The sequence below is a fragment of the Bombyx mandarina genome, chromosome 11, assembly GCF_030267445.1.
Source record: "Bombyx mandarina strain Sakado chromosome 11, ASM3026744v2".
NCBI lineage: Eukaryota > Metazoa > Arthropoda > Insecta > Lepidoptera > Bombycidae > Bombyx > Bombyx mandarina.
The window spans coordinates 6,811,556-6,832,229 of NC_143218.1; the positions used below are offsets into that span (position 1 = coordinate 6,811,556).

At 35.3% G+C, this 20,674-nt stretch overlaps 2 protein-coding genes across 2 annotated transcripts in view; one reads left to right on the forward strand and one right to left on the reverse strand.

Moving 5' to 3' along the window:
- LOC114242276 (sodium-dependent neutral amino acid transporter B(0)AT3) overlaps positions 1-6,515 on the reverse strand; it is a 32,560-nt gene extending 26,045 nt beyond the window's left edge. The window contains 2 exon segments of the mRNA XM_028173377.2: positions 5,414-5,592; positions 5,595-6,515. Of these exon segments, the coding sequence (XP_028029178.2) occupies positions 5,414-5,592; positions 5,595-6,102 (687 nt within the window). The 5' untranslated portion in view covers positions 6,103-6,515.
- A 6,166-nt stretch (positions 6,516-12,681) lies between these two features.
- On the forward strand, positions 12,682-14,498 carry bc10 (BLCAP apoptosis inducing factor bc10). Its single transcript, XM_028173336.2, has one exon. The coding sequence runs from the start codon at positions 12,837-12,839 to the stop codon at positions 13,071-13,073; it is 237 nt and encodes a 78-aa protein (XP_028029137.1). The 5' UTR covers positions 12,682-12,836; the 3' UTR covers positions 13,074-14,498.
- The last annotated feature ends 6,176 nt before the right edge of the window (positions 14,499-20,674 follow it).

The window sequence follows — 20,674 nt, forward strand, 5'->3', positions numbered from 1 at the left end:
ACAGAACAATGCCCGTAATACGAGAGTTAATCGACTTATTATTATTCCTACTTAAGTGCCACTAATTTCTGACATAGTAAAGGGCGCATATAAATACTCGCTGCCTTTTATTTGTAGACGCAATAGCACACTGTGTTCAATAATTGTGAATATGTTAAAATGTAACAAGACGACCGTTCGTAATCTTGAAACGTTTTCTTCTGCTCCTTGAATAAATAAAACCCTTAAAGTAAATGAACAAAACGAACCTTAAAATGTTTCGAATCTCTTAACTAAATTGGTACTATACTCGCCACCCATAAGCTCCGGTCAGTCTGAGTGAACTTCGGTAAGTCAATAAAGCGCCAATCTATTAACATCCAGATGCGTTCTTAAACGCCACAAAACTTTTAAAAAAACTGTCCGACAAATGTAACAGAAAAGGTGATTTGGAGCAAAGTACATTAAACCTTCCCTTTTTTTAAACGAAACTTTTACGAAAAACACTTTATTAATACATGATATTTAATCGTTACGTCGTCATTTCATTGGGCTTTTAACATTTCCAGCTCTGGTCCTTAACAAATTTGGTCAACGAGTCGCACATATCTTCCCTAGACTTTTACTGTTAATAGGACGTCTGAGTCCGCACGGGGTACATACCACCAACCTGCCTATTTTCTGCCGTGAAGTAATAATGCGGTTTGGCTTGAAGGGTGCGGCGGCCGTTGTTATATACTGAGACCTTCGAACTAACGTCTCGAGGTAGGTGGAGGCATTTACGTTGTAGATGTCTATGGGCTACGGTAACCACTTAGCATCAGGTGAGCCGTGAGCTCATCCACCCACCTATGGAACATAAAAACCTGGTAACTTCGTAAAAGGTTCGGCACTCGGCACGAACAGAAATATCGTTATCTCATGAAACAGAAGTGCGAGATGGGTTTGGTGGAGTCGAATGAATTAAACAGCCCTCTATTCGACTATAGCACAATGGCTCAACTGTAAAATGGCCTTGACCTGCGGAACATCAAGCGTATCTTCAAGTCCATCGCAAATATCATCTCACGGAATGTGATCAATATTAGCTCAGCGCAATACTGTCATATAAGTAACACACATAATGTCTTATAAGTCACGTAACGTAACCATAGACCTTTTTTTTGGAATTCGTATTTTGTTTAACTAAAGCATTTCAGACACTACAGCCGCAAGATTCTAAGGGACTTTCACTTGTTTTATGGTTACCAGAAACGCATGCACACGAGAACAATTATAGAACATTAACCAGACACCGAATATTAAATCTTAAGCAATGATATCAACTTGCTTTGTTAATCAAACTTGAACCCTACCCTCTAGTATTCAGAGTCACAAATAATGAGAACAACCAAATTATTTTACTACAAACTAAGCACCTTCTATTATTTTCTAAATGCTATCACAAATATGATAGCGGATAACGTCATACGTAAGTATTTCTCGTAGTCTATTTAATTGGGCGTGTCGAATTAACTGCTCCTAACAGGATACGCGCTATTGTGTCTTGCCTCCACTGCAGTGCGTTTGAGTGTGAACGCTCATTGTTTGCTTACATGGAACACTGAAACTACCTTAGTTTGAGACGAACATCCGGTGCATCAGCATCGAGCGATGATATACCCTTGTGATCAAATTCCGTAGACAGACCAATAAAGAAAACCTCACCGGCCTGCCAATAACCGAGGCTATAAGCCGCCGAGGCCAAAAAGACGTGGGGAAGCATTTTGCATGGAGTGGTTAACATTTTTTAATTAGACACGACCTTCAGCAATGAAGAGACCGACTCAAAAGAAAAAGAAAATATACGAAATCCACATTAAGACACAGCAGCTATTTGTGCATCTTTTGCCTTCTCATCGATCATAATAAACTCTATTTCCCTACATAGGGTCTATTACCTATCTATTATAATGAGGGCATTACAGACAAAAACCATAAAACCAATGAGCTGATTTGAAAGGTACGTTAATCTTAATTTCACACGTTTTAAATCTATGTATCTGAAACAACGAAACATGGGTCATTGCTCCAAACTGAGTAGATTTTTTTTATTGCTTATTTTGGTGGACGAGCTCACGGCCCACCTGATGTTAAGTGGTTACCGGAGCCCATAGACATCTACAGCCTAAATGCCGCCACCCACCTTGAGATATGAGTTCTAAGGTCTCAGCATAGTTACAACGGCCGCCCCGCCCTTCAAACCGAAACGCATTACTGCTTCACGACAGAAATAGCAGGGCGGTGGTGCGAACTCACAAGAGGTCCTACTACTAGTAAGGTGAATTAATAAATCATGTATCTAGAGTCGTCATTTCCAATGATATTGTTACAGTGATAATGTTATTAGAGATAAAAGTACATGAAAGGATAACCAGTGAAGCTCTCTGTGACTAATGTACCGCCTCCATTGATCTGTACAACATAATGTCACCGAGCTTCTACAAATTAAACAGCTTTAAGCTTGTCGAACAAACACAAAATAGGCTGTGAGAATCGAAAATTAAGTTAACCCGCCCCCGTCCATTTTGCCGTCGTAGTGATTATTAGCAAAATGTGCTTCGAAAACATTGTGTCATTTATTAAATTGATTCTTGTTTCATTACCTTTTATGTTGCTTTTGCCTTGATCGTATAAAAAAAGTACCTTACATTTTCACGATTCGTCGACACTAATTAAAACTTTCACGTTTTCATCTCGCATTTTTCTTATTGGCATTCTATTATTACCATCGTCAATTCTCCGTGATAAAGAAAACTGTAATTTATTTATTTATTTATATTTAGAACAAAGTTATTTATACGCTTTTATTAGCTTCAGACGTATGCATGTTTTTAACGGAATCTTTGAACATGATTTTAACCCCCTTCAAAACGTCGGACAAACTCAAAATTTGGTATACTTATTAAGGACCGATGACAATTCCATATCTAAAAAAATATTGAAAAAATTGAAATTCAACTAAAAAATGAAAAATAAATAATATTATAGTTTTTTTACAGTAAAATCATTTTTTCTTACACTATTTTTAACCCAAATTTATTAAAATTTATTTTATATTTTTTTTTGTTGAATTTTCTATAAAAGCGTACTTTGTTAGTTTTTTTTTTTTTTTTTACGTTATAACCGATAATAACATTTATCTCTCTTTTTGCGTGACGTCAGAAATAGCAGTTCGAATGGTTCTGCTACTGACGTTATCAAGTAAAACTATTGTCCGTAAGCCGACTTTATAGACAACCAATATTTTATTCTTCGCTATCTGCACCGGTTGATTACGCATATCACTAAGGAAGTCGTCGGGGCCTAAAAGTTAAGGCACCCGGTGTACTCGTGTGATGCGACCATACCAGTGTTCAAATCCCACGGGCGGGTACCGATTTGTCTGATGAGATTACGTATTATTAAAATTAATACAAATTCACGAATAACTTTCATCGTCATAGTCAATTGAGACTTTAGACCTCATGTCACAAAGCGTCTATGAGCTTAAAAAGACCCTGTAACACACAAAACAACTATTTAACTCGACACTGTTAAATAATACCGTGATCATAAATTAAACGAGAATAGAATTGGACACCATCGAGCTAATAAATAATATCGATGCTCGGGACAAACAGAGTACGAAGTTTGATGTTCAGACAAAATATTACTTGTGCAGAATCGAGAATTAATTATAGTTTACTTGTACCATACGTAATGGTACGTGTAATAAATATGAAACCAGTAAAATTATAATTTGCGTAATTACTGGTATTTACCACCCTGCCTATTTCTGCCGTGAAGCAGTAATGCGTTTCGGTTTGAAGGGTGGGGAAACCGTTGTAACTAGGTATACTTGAGACCTTAGAACTGATATCTCAAGGTGGGTGGCGCATTTACGTTGTAAATGTCAATTAGCTCCAGTATCCACTTAACATCAGGTGGGCTGTGAGCTCGTCCACCCATCAAAGCAATAAAAAAAAACCTTGCGGACTTCACTATTCGCTTCCACTCGAACCTTGAAGGGCGTGACAACCATTACGCAATGCATAAGAGATATTCAGCCCATATTTCAAAATACGCGAAGGAGACCATACGCATTTACGGCTATCAATGGTATTTATTACAGCTTAAGCTATAAATCCGGCCAGATTTATCCGGTCGGCTTATACCCGACAAAAGAACGGATTTTAGAATCTGCATAAATAAAAAGTGATGTTTCTTTGCATGTTTGTCCTCTATGCTATTCCTAAACTATTCACCCGAATGCAATGAAACTTGATACAGTTGTTGTTGGTAATACAGGGAAGATTTATGTTATAGTATCACTAATGTGTGTCGTTTTTCACACGATTAGCGTCAGAACGCTTCTTTGAAAAAGCGGCGCGTCACGATAATCCTGCGATTGTGGGCGCCTCGAAATACATACCTGACCCGGGGCAATCCAAACCCGTCATCTGCCGATGCTTTTAGGCTTTAGAGTTTGTAGTGCAACCTAACCTATAGACATAACCTACTGAGCTTCTTGCTGGATCTTCTCAGTGGTCGCGATTCCGACCCGGTTGTAGATTCAGCGAAGCACTGCTTTATTAGAGCAAATTCTCCTAGATTGACTCCGTGAGTTCACCTACCAGTCCGACGGTGGCTGAAATAGCCACTTAAACTATATGTGATTAAGTAGGAATTTTGGATAAATAGATAAATAAACAATCAATACTTAAATGTTATCAAATTTCGTTGCCCTTTAAATATGATTTATTCTTCATATGACATGAACGAAAGTAATGATTTATTGCAATTTATGTAGAAGAAAAAGCACTTTTTGTCAAAATTCAATCATTAAATCATCAAAAAATCATCAAAAATCATTAAATCATTAAAAAAAATTAAAATTAAAAATCTTTGAGTGGAATGTGTCCGTAATCATATTAAAAGGTACAGGCTAAAAGTAAGGATGTTAAGGTTTTTTAAATAAATTCTTCCCAATCACTAGAATTTAGATAGAGACTGTTTAATTGTATATTTTAACACATACCATTCCAATATATAGACTAAATATAAAGAAATTTAAATTTTTATTCTGACTTAACTAACGATTTCCGGATCAAACATTCGAATCTTAAGATAGATTGTACTATATCTTAGCGCTTGTGGTGTTAAGTAAGATGACTTCACTCTTAATTATGCCTAGTTCATTTTCATAAATATGCACCTAAAAATAACCCAAATCTATTCGTACTATTCACACTGAGTGGTCAAATAATCACGTGGTGATCGCCCAACACACGGCACCTTATCCATAAAAGCAAATTTATATGAAAAGAAGGTTAGGCTTTTGGAAACATTCAAAGCTACATCCTAACAAAACATTTGAGCTTTCTATCGAGGCTTATGTAACGGAAGTACTTACCGCGCATTCCGGTTCGCTTGTGTAAGAGCCGTTCGGGAAGTATTTCTTCGGGCATTCAGACCAAGGTAGTTCCGCCTGGAAACTCTGAGCGAAGTAGAAAAGGCACCAAGCTATTATAGAGTTGTAGTACAAAGCCACGTTGAAAGAAACCACGGCGGAACTAATGCCGATACCTCCGAGTAAGGGGATACTTGATGCCAAACGCCGATAGCGCCTTTCCTTAATCTCTGACCGATTGCCAACTCCAAGTAAAATATCGGTATGCCCTCGATAGCCAGCATTACGAAGTACGGTATCAGAAACGCACCGCCGCCGTTCTTTTGGGCTAAATATGGGAATCGCCAAACGTTTCCTAGGCCGACAGCATATCCGACGGTTGCGAGTAGGAAGGTCAATTTACTATCCCAAGACTCGCGTTCTATCTCGGCTCCCTCGTTCTTAAAACCGGCACGCTCTTCACCGGAACTCCCTTTGCTGGTAGGAGTTTCAGACGAGCGTCTGTTCGGGCTTGTGTCTTCAAAGGCCTCGTTGGTAGCTCCGTACATGACATGAGTCCTGTGCGCGGGCTGCCCGTTCTCCATCGTAACGAGGCGTCCTCTCAGCTCCTTCATCTCCATCCGATCCAGAGACCTCTGCGCGTAAAGGTCCCGCGAACTCTGTCGTCTCATCAAATGCGCTGTGTTCGCCATTGTTACAATATAATAAATATATTTCCAAAAACTATTATTGTTGTTTTATTGTCACTTCATTGAACAGTTTACATTTGATGCTTTAAAATGCCTCGTCTTCGTTGTCATGGCACATAATGAATACCCATAAGTAAGAAGCGAGAGCGACCGCACCATTGATAACGTCGGTACCTAGGTTTAATAACGTTTGTATTGATTTATTATCGAACATTTTTGAATCAAACTTGTCTGTTATTATAAACCGTAATGCATTACACCGAAGGGTTAATTCCAATTTGATTTGTGTCGTAACACGTACCTTTGAGTCGTTTTTATTGTGTTTTCTCTTAGTGATTTGAGAGGTGCTAGCGAGAACGGCGGCGGGCGGGAAGGCCGCGGATCACTGGCGGCTGACACTTCCGAAGTGACGGTACGAGAAGCTTGTGGTACCATTACGCATGCGCCAATACTCCCTACACATCTACATCTAAATGAAAATTTTCAATGAGAAAGGCTTGGAGTCCCGCCCCCGGGTAACTGGCTATGTAGTTTGACTACACTGAGGTATTTCTATAGATTGGTTCAACTAGAGCAAAGAATCTGAGGACATAGTAGATCCGTGTTAAACTCTGCTAGACTAGGATCTTGGGTCGTTATAATTGTAAAAAAAATCTACGTTTTTCTCGATATTTTCCGAGATAATTTTAAATTAAAGTACGTTGAATAAAAGTGAACTATGATAAATTAAGTAATCTTAATTAAAAGAATGTTAATTGAAATCTATATACGTGCATCCCTTTAAATGTAATTTTTTTAAGGGATTTTATGACCTAATACCTAGGCGGCACTGAAAATTTCGGGAATTAACGAAGTGACACTACATTACTATTTAAAAATGTATTTATTGCTTTTCGAAGTATTCTCCGCGAAATTTGACACATTTTTCCATACGATGGAACCAATCATTGAAGCAACCATTCCATTCGGAAGTTGGGGTCTCCAAAATGGCCGTTTTGTAGGCGTCCACAGCTTCTTCAGGTGATGAAAATCTCTGTCCATTTATTCTTTATTTTAGGGAAAGTATAGAAATCATTAGGGCTTAGGTCGGGGCTGTACGGTGAATGGTCTAATAATTCTATGTTTTCTTGCTCTAAAAACTCTTTTGTCCTGTGCGCGGTGTGAGAACTCGCATTGTCGTGATGGAGGATGATGCGTCGGTTGCAGTTCTCTTTACGGAGTTCAGAAAAGACCTGTGGCAAACAAATGCTAGCATACCATTCTGCATTAACCGTTATTTGTCCCTCAAGAGGAATAGTCGTAACATGGCCGGTTTTGGAGACAAACGTGGCCACCATTTTTTTTGCAACACTCCGTGAACGAACAATTTTTGTTGGCTTTAACTCATTTTCGAACACCCAAACTCGTGACTGGTTTTTTGTTTCGGGTTCGTACGCGTATATCCAGGATTCGTCACCTGATACAATGTTGTATACAGCATTTGAGGATCCTGCGTGGAATCTTTCGAGAGTTCTGACGCACCAAGTAACGCGAGCCGCTTTTTGCTCTTCACAGAACGAATGCGGTATCCATCGGGAAAACAACTTTTTTACACCTAATTGTTCATGCAAGATTATTTGTATTTAACTCATGCCAATGACTAAAGTTGCCTGAATTTCGCGGTATGTCACATGTCGATCTTCCTCAATCAGCTTACGCACAGCATCAACGTTTTCTTGGGTGACTGCAGTTTTTGGACGACCTTGACGGGGATCATCACTGAGCTTGACACGTCCACGTTGAAACTCAGCAAACCAGCGATAAATTGTTTTTTTGGATGGGGCTTCATCACCAAATGCAGAAATCATCCGGTCAACACACTGTTTTTGTGTTAAACCACTTCGAAAGTCATAATAAATCATCGCTCTTGAATTTTCTCGAGTCAATTCCATTTTCTCAACGACTAAACAAGTTTGACAAAACCTCGTGACAAGACCGAGAATCTTTTTTTAAATAAATAAATGGTATTCGATTTTTAAAACCAAGGAGTTTTCAATTAAAAAGATTTTAATATGACAGGAACAGTGGAAATATTCCATTCCCGATACTTTTATTGCAGCCCTCGTACCTACCTGTCTTATTTTAATTTATTTTCTTATTTTTATGAAAAATGATGAAATGAAATGAAGATGATTAATTTGAGACATTAATCAACTGAGATGAAATGAGATGATATGGGATGAAATATAATCTTAGTAAAATGGTGGTCATTTACTGAGATTTCTTCAGTGGACTTTTTGGAGGATCCCGAGAAATTACGTCCAGCGCTTTGTTTCATTTTCCCATATTTGTGCACTTTCACGGATATTAAACAGTTAATAAACCACCGTTATTACACATTTAAATCTGAAGAAACACTAAATAGACAAAATAAACCAAATCACACAACTTCATTCCTCGCGTTCCCGCCAAAAAGTCTAAATGTAATTTAATAAAATTAATGACCTTAAATTTTTGTGTAAAATTTGTTTTTTAATTATCTCTCTAATCGTGTGTGTATAACTACTTTATTTTGTTTATCTCTAATTGTGTATCCATGTTGTAAGAGTGTGTTAAAACAAAAATGAACTTAAATGAAAATTTAATCTTAAAGTGAAAAAATATTGAAAGACGTTAGGGTCGTTTTTTTTCTCTGTCCGCGGACTGCCTGCCCGTCTTGGAAGCCAGATATTATAAAAGTTTCAACGGAAATCGAAGTTTTCTTTGTCAACAAACCGAAGCGTTGAAATATGATTTTACTTTTATTACGAGTATTTAGGAGACTTTAAAAATGCAATGTAGAAATTAATTATCCAACACAGTTTAATTTATTTATCAAAATAATTATAAACTATGGAGGTTATTTAAAATGTTAAGACTTGAAAAAATGACAGTAATTTATATTTGTTTCTTTGTTCATTTGTATCAATTTATCGTGTATTCCTTCCTTGTTTTCTCGCATAGTGCTTACGTTTGTATGTAGATGCGTCACTTCATTTATTTATGTATTTAACTGTAAACACCAAGGTACATAGGCGGACTTAATAGCTAATGCAATCTCCACCAGTCAACCAAGGGTGATGTAGAGAGTGCTGTGATAGGTGCATTCCTTTTTGAGAATATAGAAAAATAAAAATCATAAAATATTATACACATATTGAAACACACACAGGATACATATGTACATATACATAACATACAAGGCACATATTTTAATATCATAATAATAATAATATAAAAATTACACATATATTTATATATATAAATTTTTTTTAATTGTTTTTATTGCCCTTATAGGCAGACGAGCATACGGCCCACCTGATGGTGAGTGGTTACCGTCGCCCATAGACTTCGAGCAATGCCAGGGGCAGAGCCAAGCCGCTGCCTACCGTTTAATACTTTCCACAAGCCTCGTTTGAAGAAGGACATGTCATAGCGCTCGGGAAACACCGTGGAGGGGAGCTCATTCCATAGCCGGATGGTACGTGGCAAAAAAGACCTCTGGAAACGCACTGTGGATGACCACAGTGGCTCCAGGTAGTATGGATGAACTCTACTCCGGTGGCGGGCGGTGCGATGGTAAAAACGAGATGCCGGTATCATGTCGAACAATTCCTCAGAATATTTATGTAAATAAATATTCTCATACATATGTTTAAAATCACATACATAACATAATAATACATATAGCACATTTATCGCAATTTAAGCACGTGTTAATTTGAAGTGTGGACCAGCCCTTATGCCAATTGAGACTCGATCCCATATTAAACCATAGACACAGTCCACTGAGTTTCTCGCCGGATCTTCTCAGTGAGTCGCGATTCCGATCCGGTGGTAGATTCTGCGAAGCACTGCTGTTGCAAGGGCCAGTGTCAGCAACACTCCCGGTTAGAGACCCGTGAGCTCAGCTACACATTAGGGCGAAGCTGAAATAGCCTCTCAAGGCTATCAGAATAGGTAGGAATAAAAACCATCCCATATCTCGAGATTTGTGCACACATTCAAGTTGCAATGATAATGGCCTAATTAGCTTATATGAGCGTAATAAGAGATGTGTACTTATATTACATTTAAATAAATAAAATATAATATACTTTAAAAATAAGTACACTTCAATAGCAAACCGAAGTAACAATTACTTTTGTATTTTTTTTAATTATGTTGATAATAATCATAATATTAGAGTGAAGCTATAAATTATTGCATTGTTATAGATTCTCGATGCGTGTGCAAAGTGAAGTGGGTGTCAGTGAAAATGACGTTCAAAGCTTCCCGTGTTACTCACAAACATATGTACATAAATACCAAACTAATAAAAATCTGTTAAAAAAGCGAACAATGTCGCGATAACATAGAAAAGTATGTAGAAGTATGTAAAAGATCTTGTCGCTTAAAGCGAACTCTTCCAGACAACCGTTAGAGGGTCAAAAATAAAGAAAACGAAGATATGCTATTACACTCAAAGATAATTTTACTACAGATTGTACAGATTAGAATCATAATATATAGGTAATTATATTTACATATTAATAATATATAACATATATAATTAATTACACAAGATACACAAAATGAACTATATAAATTCAAAACACAAATAAGTGACAAAAACAGTCAAACAGCCAACGGTCGGTCACAATAAATTCAATTCATTTCAACCAATAATATATTAATATTTTATCTAAATAAAGGTAAATCTAATCACACAACTAATTTTCATTTACAATTCCTTTAAAATAACGGATACTTTCGCATATCTTACAGATACTGAGAACACATTCCGCAAATGAATGGCCTGCATTGTAAAATAATTCTCGTATATGATTCTGGAACGAGCATACAACCTACATACATTCCAGATTCTTGAGGATAAAGCGCGCGTACTGTTTTTGGCGGGAACTCGAAGAGCGAAGTATAGTGGATCGTTTTACTTTCTTAATTTAGTTATTTCAGGCATAGAAATCTAAGAATGGCAACGTACTAACCATTTAGCATCTGTGAAAGTATACGAGTGTAGGAAGATTATAATCGCTGGACGTGGCTTCACGTGCTCTTCCAAACGTTCACTAAAATATCAGTAACATTTTATTATTTTAGTGAGACTTTATTTCATCTCATCTCTTCTCGAATCATTAAATTCCATCATAATCTATATATATAAAAATGAATTGCTGTTTGGAACAACAATAACTGGAAAGACAAAGGGAATTGCTTCATTCTATAATCAACGGAGTTGACGGCTTTGCCGCAATACTCAGGAAACGAGCAGCATCCCTGATGCGACGGGTGCGTGGCGGCTCCAACGGTTACCTGCAACTCATTGCAAACAGAATGGAGATGGATTGTCCATTCTTCTTAGCATTGAATCGCCTACATGTGGCGGGATAAATATATTATATGTATTTCCAAATTGTATTGTTATATATGGGCAAAAATATGGTCTGAAATTAATGATTATTATTATTATTATTTAATCACAGAAAGGTAGATTTCGCTTGTCTTCAAGAAACCAGATGGACTGGTGCAAAAGCCAGGGACATAGATTTTTTTTCATTGCTTGGATGGGTGAACGAGCTCACAGCCCACCTGGTGTTAAGTGGTTACTGGGGCCCATAGACATCTACATCGTAAATGTGCCACCCACCTTGAGATATAATTTCTAAGGTTTCAGTATAGTTACAACGGCTGCCCTACCCTTCAAACCGAAACGCATTACCGCTTCACGGCAGAAACGGCGCGGGTAGGTACCAACCCGCGCGGACTCACAAGAGATCCTTCTACCAGTAATTACCCAAATTATAATTTTGCGGGTTTGATTTTTATTACACGATGTTATTCCTTCACCGTGGAAGTCAATCGTGGACGTTTGTTGAGTACGTATTTCATTAGAAAAATTGGTACCCGCCTGCGGGATTCGAACATCGGTGCATCGTTCAACACGAATGCACCAGACGTCTTATCCTTTAGGCCACGACGACTTAAAGATTGTTACAAAGTCATGTATGCAGGCGCTAGGCATGGAAGAAATGGTGTAGCAATCGCTGTGAAACCCAAACACCTCGATCTTAGAGGTAAATCGAATTGACGACAGGCGATGTCTCGATTTCAAATTTATCGTTTTACGCTGTAATTTTAGGACACTTTTTGGACAACTTTAAAAGACAATCCACCACAGATAACTTCGAAAGAGACAATACTGTTGGGCGCGAATTTAAACGGTTATTTAAGTCCTGAAAAGAATGCTTTGTAAAAGAGCATGGGTCATCGATTTGGCATTATAAACGAAGTGGGGAAGTTTATTATTTGAATAGCTGCTACATACGATCTCGCTATAGCAAATTCCTGTACCAAAATGCTGGAACGCACTACATACAGAAGGGGATGAACCACATCGCAGATATACTACATGTTAGAATTAATTATAAAACTGAACTTTAGTAGATAATTTTTATTAATTATGTATTGAACAATTAAATATTTAAATATCTTCAGTGAAATTTGACTTTATTTAACAAGTTGGAAACTCAAACTGTCAAATATTTTCACATAATCTGTGCTGTCAAACTCAAAAGATTGGATAAATTCTACAGATTTTATTTCATAGCAATAGCGTTACGACTCTTTTAAAAATATTAACTTATCTGCAATATGCCGATTGCGACACAAGTATTTCAAATTTATCGTTCTTCGCTGTAATTTAATAATCGTACATCAAGATGTATTGTCTGCAATGGCTGATTCCCGTTCTTCTAATACCAAAGCCTGTGAACCCGGCATTGGTGAATACTCATGTAATGTTCATGGTGTTATATTTAATAGGATTTTTCTTAGAACGGAAACCCTGTACGGTATGTAGCGTCGTCTTCCTAGTGACTGTGATTTTAATATGCTACAGCGGTATCGGTAATTGTTTGTTTTGGAATCAATGTGAAACGGAAAAGTATGATTCCTAACCGTGCTCTTATTCTTCCAAAGTGAAAACTCTGTGCTCAAGAAGGTGACTTTCCGTCAAGAAGCGAGATTTGGAAGCATAACCAACAGCCGTTATCTATATAAATAATTCTACAGTCACTGACATTGTGAGTAACAGTAATAATTGACTACGAATATTAAATTCTAAAGTTTATTCAATGCTAATATATTGAATAACTCGAGACGATGACGAATTCATTCAAAATTACCATATAGTAATGTTCATAATACATTTCATATTTACAAATGGAAAAACTTCATTTAGTACCTATACTCTGTTCGAAAAACAAATATCAAATGGATACTTGATATTAAAATAAACTAGCACTTCTTTGTATTCATAATTTTTGTTAAGTATTGATTCTAAGTATGAAAAAAAAATGTATCTTCTCATTAAATAACATTTCTTAAAGTTAGACAATGTTACAAATCTATATTGAAAATTGATTATTCAATGCCCAAAACATGTACATTGTGCAAAAAAGCATGTTTTTAATTTAGTTTTTTTTTTCTTTAATTGGTCAAAAACGCTATACAGTAAAGTTGAATCAAACTGCAATACTTATAGAATACAAAAAATGTAAGCAATTCAATTATAACTATTAATTCATTCTCATTTTAATAGACAGCAAAATTGTGTAGAATTAGAAAAAGTAAAGGATGGAATCGTAAAAGTTGAAAGGTCATCTTTATTTGAAGCATTTCCTTTAAAGATTGACTGTAAAAATAGATTTCAAATTCAGTTAAACTAGTATATGTTTAGGTTCTCACAATTCACAAAGACTAGATTAAATACTTTCCAGATCGTTTTGCATAATTTAGTTAAAAATTTGTGTTCCAGTAAGTACTACTATTTTAAAACCTTTAAAAAAACATAAATTGTGATACTAACAACAAGATTATATAAAAAAAATTTAGTCATATTTCATGATTTGGAAAGTATTTCAAATATTGTAAAGTAATATGAAAAAAGTATAAGTTTTATTAAAATAAGAAATTTATAAACTATTCACAAAGGGTGTAATGTAATTACGTTGACCTTTTTCATGAAATATATATTAGTGTATCAAACATAAATAACCTCTATACTTTTGCTGGGGACATCGCAGACATACAACTAAAAGCCACAACCTTCCATTAATCCATAATAATCATTACAAATTTATTCACTATGATGTGAATAACTCACGAGATTGCAATATTATCAAGTTTTGAACACACTTGAATCTATGCAAAAACAATCATCTAAACTCTGTAATGAATGAAGCAGTCAAAGAAATTATCTCAATATATTTTTCATATTTTTTATTTGACTCTAATAAAAGGTGACATTTTAAAATCTCTTTTCCTTCAATTTTAGAATAGTCATGTTGTTATAATTTTGGAAGTAAACATTTTTTTAGCAATAAGACCTCCAGTTTTAATTTTATGTAATCCAACCTTAAATACCACTCCATACTTGGGAATATCTAACTTTCCATGTATAGCAGTCCACTCCATGTATGGCCGGTAAAAAATTGTTAACTAAAAAAAAGGAAATTTGCAATAACTCGTAGGATTTCATTCTTACCCTACAACTTGATGTATTCGGTATTGAATTTTAATTCAGAATGAAATATAATATTGCATTTTCTCTAGACAAAAAGTCACTTTACAATCCCAGACATTGGTACATAAAATGATAAACTAGTGAATACACAAGCATTTCCCAAGAGGCCAAGGACAGATTACCAAGAAAAAAGTATTCTATATCATAATTTTTAGCAGAATATTGTAAAAATCTGTTGAGCCATTTTTGCGTTAAGTGTGTTTTTGAGTTATATACATCCAAACAAACAACCTTTCACATTTTAATATTAGTATGGATTGTTTAAATGAACATAAGTACATTTAGAGTACCCTAAGTAAATTCTCATATTGAAAGTAAAGAATTAAATGTTGTAGCTTATCCATATTTCGATTTTCACTGACTAATATAAATATTTCATAAAAAAAAACGTTTTATATGATTATATTTTTTATTAATTAATTTATTTATTTATTTATATTAATATGTTAAAAGATCTTAAGACGAGTAAGTTAGTGTTTAATGTATTATATTTATTCGGGTTTAGTATGTTCTGTAATGAAATTTTTCTGCCTCTTTACATTTGTAACAGATCAACTGAACATTTTTAAAAATCTAAAAATATTATGTACTCATATACAAAATAAAAATCTTACAGTAAACTCTAATTTGCAGTTTAACAGTTAAGGACCCTGAATAAATCTTAAAAACTACTTGATATACAAATGTAAATCAATACATTAGCCTATACTAAACATTGTATTCAAAAACAATTGAGTGATTCATAATTACTATTCTAATCAGGAAGTAATTTGTTAAATAAAACAACCTTGACTCAAACGTTTGAAGCTGGTTCATGATTTGTATAAATTAAAAGTCGATACGTGGTGATTACATTTATTTTGAATATTTCGTCTACCTACTTTTTCGTCTATCACAAAATCTTGCAATAGGCGATCTCAAACGCTAACTTTAAACAAAATGCAGCATATTCGGTTGCATCAAAATGACTACGATTAAAAGCTTAAAATTAATATCAGCAACCCACGCAAATAAAATTTGATTTGTTTCTCTAAAGACGTCCTTAAAAACACTTTATTTTGGTCTTCCTTGACAACGAAATCTGTACATAGTATTCCATTTGTTCGACACGTAAAATAAACACAAGATGAAGTAAATAACAATTGAATAATAACTTTTTGTAAATTTTCTAATATTTACATTACAAAATATATGTAGATATTGATTAGCAAAGGTAATTTGTCACTGCTTCCTAACATAGAATTTTAAACTATGTAAATAATATTAGAAAGTCATAGAATATAGTCGCTTATTAAAAAACGACACAAAATGAAGACGATTTGTGAAATTGCATATACCTAACCTGAATGATTTTGTATACACGTCTGGAGGTAGTGCACGGACCTAATCTGTTTACAGGCAGGCAAACAGCACCATTACTGTTTTTTCATCATTCTGCTGCCCTTCTCTCAGTCACCTGGGGTCGGCGCAACATGTTTTCTCCTTCCATACTCTTCCTCTATCATATATGTACCATATCTTCGCAGCAATATTACTGTTTAGTGGGGAATTTTTGACTCCTTTTTTCCTTCTTTTGCTGATAGCCTTGACAGGCTATTTCAGCTTCTCCTTGACGTGTAGGTGAGCTCACGGAGCTCAAACCGCAGTGTTGCTAACACTGGCCCTAGCAAGAGCAGTGCTTCGCAGGATCGGAAACGCGACCCACTGAGAAGATCCGGCGAAAAATTCAGTAGGCTGTGTCTATGGGAAGTTCCTTTGAGGCAACTCGTCGTTTACAAACCCTACTCGCCCGGTTACGCTGGCATAACCCCCTAAATTACCAGCATATGTAGGAAAAAGACCCTACTGTTTACACTCCGTCACGCTTGCCAAAGCATAATATGATGAAAATTTAAACAATTTAATTAAAACTAAGTACCTACTTATTTTCACGGTTAAGTAATTTTCGACGCAAACACATGTAATTATCGTTATCAAATCAATATCCGCTATATTCTTTTTATATGATTTAAGTAAATTATGTATATATTTACGTTGGTCATACCTAAGAAAATAAAATCAAAATTTCGTAATCTCTAGAAAGTGTACATAGCCGATACTAATAAAGTCGTTACTATTAAAGTCGATGGCTATTTTATATAAACGTGCAGATATGCGTTTTCTCAATATCGTCTTTATTAAATGTTGACTTTTGCCATTATTGATAAATCAGCGGTACATCGTTTGTTGAATATTCTAATTAATTGCATTAGAAATACAAATATAGAGCGTGAATACTGTATATCAAATGTTTAATCTTCTGTGATAGTAAGTTAGGATTAATTTGCGATCATTTGTTTTATTAGAATATTAATGAATGATTTGATCCTAAAAACGAGGTAACAACAGAAGTGACTATGAAATGGTGTAAATGGTAACGCAATTTACGTGGAACCTTTTATTTATTTATTTACTTTCATCATTCTACGTTCACTGTTCGAATTATAATCGATCTTGTGCTCCATTCCTGCTAAACCGCTGCGAAATGATGGGTCACTATTCTGTGTCGAACTGTTTATCGTAACACAATTATTATCTATAATCATTGTTGCAGGCCGTTTTATGAATACTATAAGGGTTTTTGTCGACTAAATCTAAGGGCCAATCTAACTAATAATTCTATATCATGTATCTGTCACTAGACGTTCACTTTTGAACTTTAAAAGGTTTTTTATAAAACTTTTTATTACTTACAAGGAAGTGAGTTGAACTGCGTCGTTAGTCAAATAAAAGGTGAGATTAATCCTTTAAAAATTAAATGTTTACTTTTCTTTCAGTATTAACGAGGTCACAATAGTATAACTCAGTTTTGTAACCTCATTTTTATGATCTAATGATTGGAAAATGTGCCGTTCTGTACTTATGCATCTAAAATATCTATTAGGTATTGTTATGTATGTAGACTACATTAATTGTGATAATCCCTGTACAGTTACTTGTTATTGATGTTATGTATTAGTTAACTGTATTTAATATACAATAAACATGGGATTGATTGATTTTTGTCATTTTATTGCAGGGACTATGCTCCATGAATGAATTCATTGTTGAACGGATGAATTCATCATTAATTAAATGTTTGAACTGGTCATTGAATGAATGAATTCATAATTGAACTAGTGATTTCATTATTGAACGAATGAATTCGTCATTGACCGAAAGATTTCATCTTTCAACGAATGAATTCATCATTGATTTAATGAATTCATCATTGATGTAATGAATTCATTAATGAATGAATGAATTTAAGTCAAAGTTAAATTTTTAACGCGGCCGCGGCGAAAATGAAACACTTGTTTTGTATATAATATACTTACCAGATAGATAGGACATACTTAGGTCAGTAATGAAGAGAGTACCTAATTTCAAATATTGCGAATTTGAATTTGATTGGAAAAGAATAAAGTCGTAGACTGAAATAATAGAAAAATAATAAACAGAAAGTAGTTGTGGAGTATAAAGAATGAGCTATGAATGTAAAATGAATATTCTTGAAATGTTTGTTTATTTCTTCGTTTGTACACGAACATTTGTTGAAAAATAATTGTACACAACGGCCGATTTTGAAAAAATAGTTCGCTAGAAACCGACGGATATCTTAAGCTGACATCCAATACCGTCTTTACCATAAGGGCACTCGGGGCCCGTGCCCAGGGCCCCATTCTCAGGGGGCCCCGAAGGACCGTCAATTTCTCTCACACGTTTATTCTCAAAACATTTTTGTTGGACAAATTACACTTTTTTCACAAATCAGTAATCAGAAGGTATTTACAAGGCATATACTATGCCTATAATAGAAGATTTTACTCAACAGAAATCCCGAAAGAAACCGTTATCGAAATCGTAACCAAAAAACCAGCAGCATTCTAATATCATTAATGACATATTATATCATACTGTATTTGATGATAAATGGTCATACTCAGTAAAAAAATGTTATTATAATTCGCTTTTTTTACTTTCCAATAGGGCCTCAAATTCTTGTGTGCCCAAGGGCCCTATCCTAGCTTAAGACGTCCCTGCTGACATCAATAACATTCTCACCGTGGGTTGTTCCCAATACCTGCTTGAATATTTAAAGTAAGTACTATTTAATATTGAAACCGACCACCTGAGACCCAAACGCACATTAATAAACTTTATAGGCCTATATAGTAATATTTACATTTTAATTATCTTATCATGTTTGTCAATAGATAAAGTTGTCGTATGTAACGCATTTGCTCGTACCTAGTTTAATAGCAAAGGGCAAATATTAACACCATTATCTTAGCCTAGTCCAATAATTAATGTAATAATTATTAATGTATACCGCCCCTTGTTGATTAAATAATTATGAATATTTATATGGTTATACAAGGTCACCAAAGTAGAAACAATGATCGGTAGCGACACCGATTGACAAATAGAAGAAACTGCAAACCATTTTGGTCTGCTGAAAAAACACATGTCTAATAATAATTTGATTCGCCATTTGTATATGTTATTAAAAATGAGGACATTAGTCGATCCGTGTTTTATCTATTTAAAGGTACCTTTTAACGTAATTTTCGCCAACTTCAAGACATCCGAATAATTCATGGCCAAAGTTTCCACAATAGGGAATTGAAACATTTAGCATTAGAACGTTTGGTCATTCAAAAAAAAAAAATTCAAAATAAAGTCGTAAACAGAAAATGACTAGGGACATTAGTCTATTTTTTTTGGCAGTAGACACAGCTCATAGCCAACCTGGTAACAGGTAGTTCCTGGAGTTCATAGGCATTACAAAATGAATATCGTTATCCAGCTTGAGAAATACTCTTAACATTTTATTTTTTCCTACCTATGCTGATAGCCTTGAGAAGCTATTTCAGCTTCTCCTTGACGTGTCGGTGAGCTCACGGGGCTCAAACCAGGAGTATTGCTAACACTCGCCCTAGCAAGAGCTCGCAGATTTACCACCGGGTCGGAAATGCGACCCACTGAGAAGATCCGACGAGAAACTCAGTGAGCTGTGTCTATGGGTTAATTCACTCGTCGAACCCTTCGTCGCAAGCAACATGTTCGACAAGGACGGTGACCGATGTTTGTGGTACCTAAAAGCACCGCTAATAGATCGGGAGGATCCGTAATGATGTGTTAAAGGCGACGTCGACTCTCAACATGTTGCAATGCATTTAGATATACATATTTGCGAGTTACAATTAAATAAATAATTTACGTACGTTAATTATTTCCAAGGTATTTTTTTACTTATAAAAATTATATATCAGGTTATGTACTATATCATTATAGTAATTTATATTTTGTGATTTTTAGTTTACTCCTGAATGATTTTAATAGCTAACCTTCAAGTAAGTAGTTTGCAGGCCGTTGATCATGTTATTCTACATCAGCAACTTCAATAGTCAAGATTGAGATGCCCGGTATTCAGATGCGTTGGCAGCCTATTTCATATCTCACTTACAAGTACTTTGTGTGTACTTCAAGTGTGGAAGTATAACTTCGAAGAAAGAATACCATCGTAGGTGTAGGAAAAATCAAATTTTTTTATTTTATTTTTTATTGCTTAGGTCGGTTGACGAGCTCACAGCCGAGCGCACTTAGCACACTGAGTTCGCCAATCCAACAAACTAAAATATGACTATGAACGTGTAAAATTCATAAAATTCACTTAAATGATAACCATTTTTTTTTTTTTTTTTTATTGCTAAGATGGGTGGACGAGCTCACAGCCCACCTGGTTTACAGTGGTTACTGGAGCCCATGGACATCTACAGCGTAAATGCGCCACCCACCTTGAGATATAAGTTCTAAGATCTCATTATATTTACAACGGCTGCCCCACCCTTCAAACCGAAACGCATTACTGCTTCACGGCAGAAATAGGCAGGGTGGTGGTACCTACCCGCACGGACTCACAAGAGGTCCTACCACCAGTAAAAAATCTAA

Excerpts from the sequence above, each read along its gene's own strand:
- bc10 (XM_028173336.2), top strand. The coding sequence starts at position 12,837 with ATGTATTGTCTGCAATGGCTGATTCCCGTTCTTCTAATACCAAAGCCT.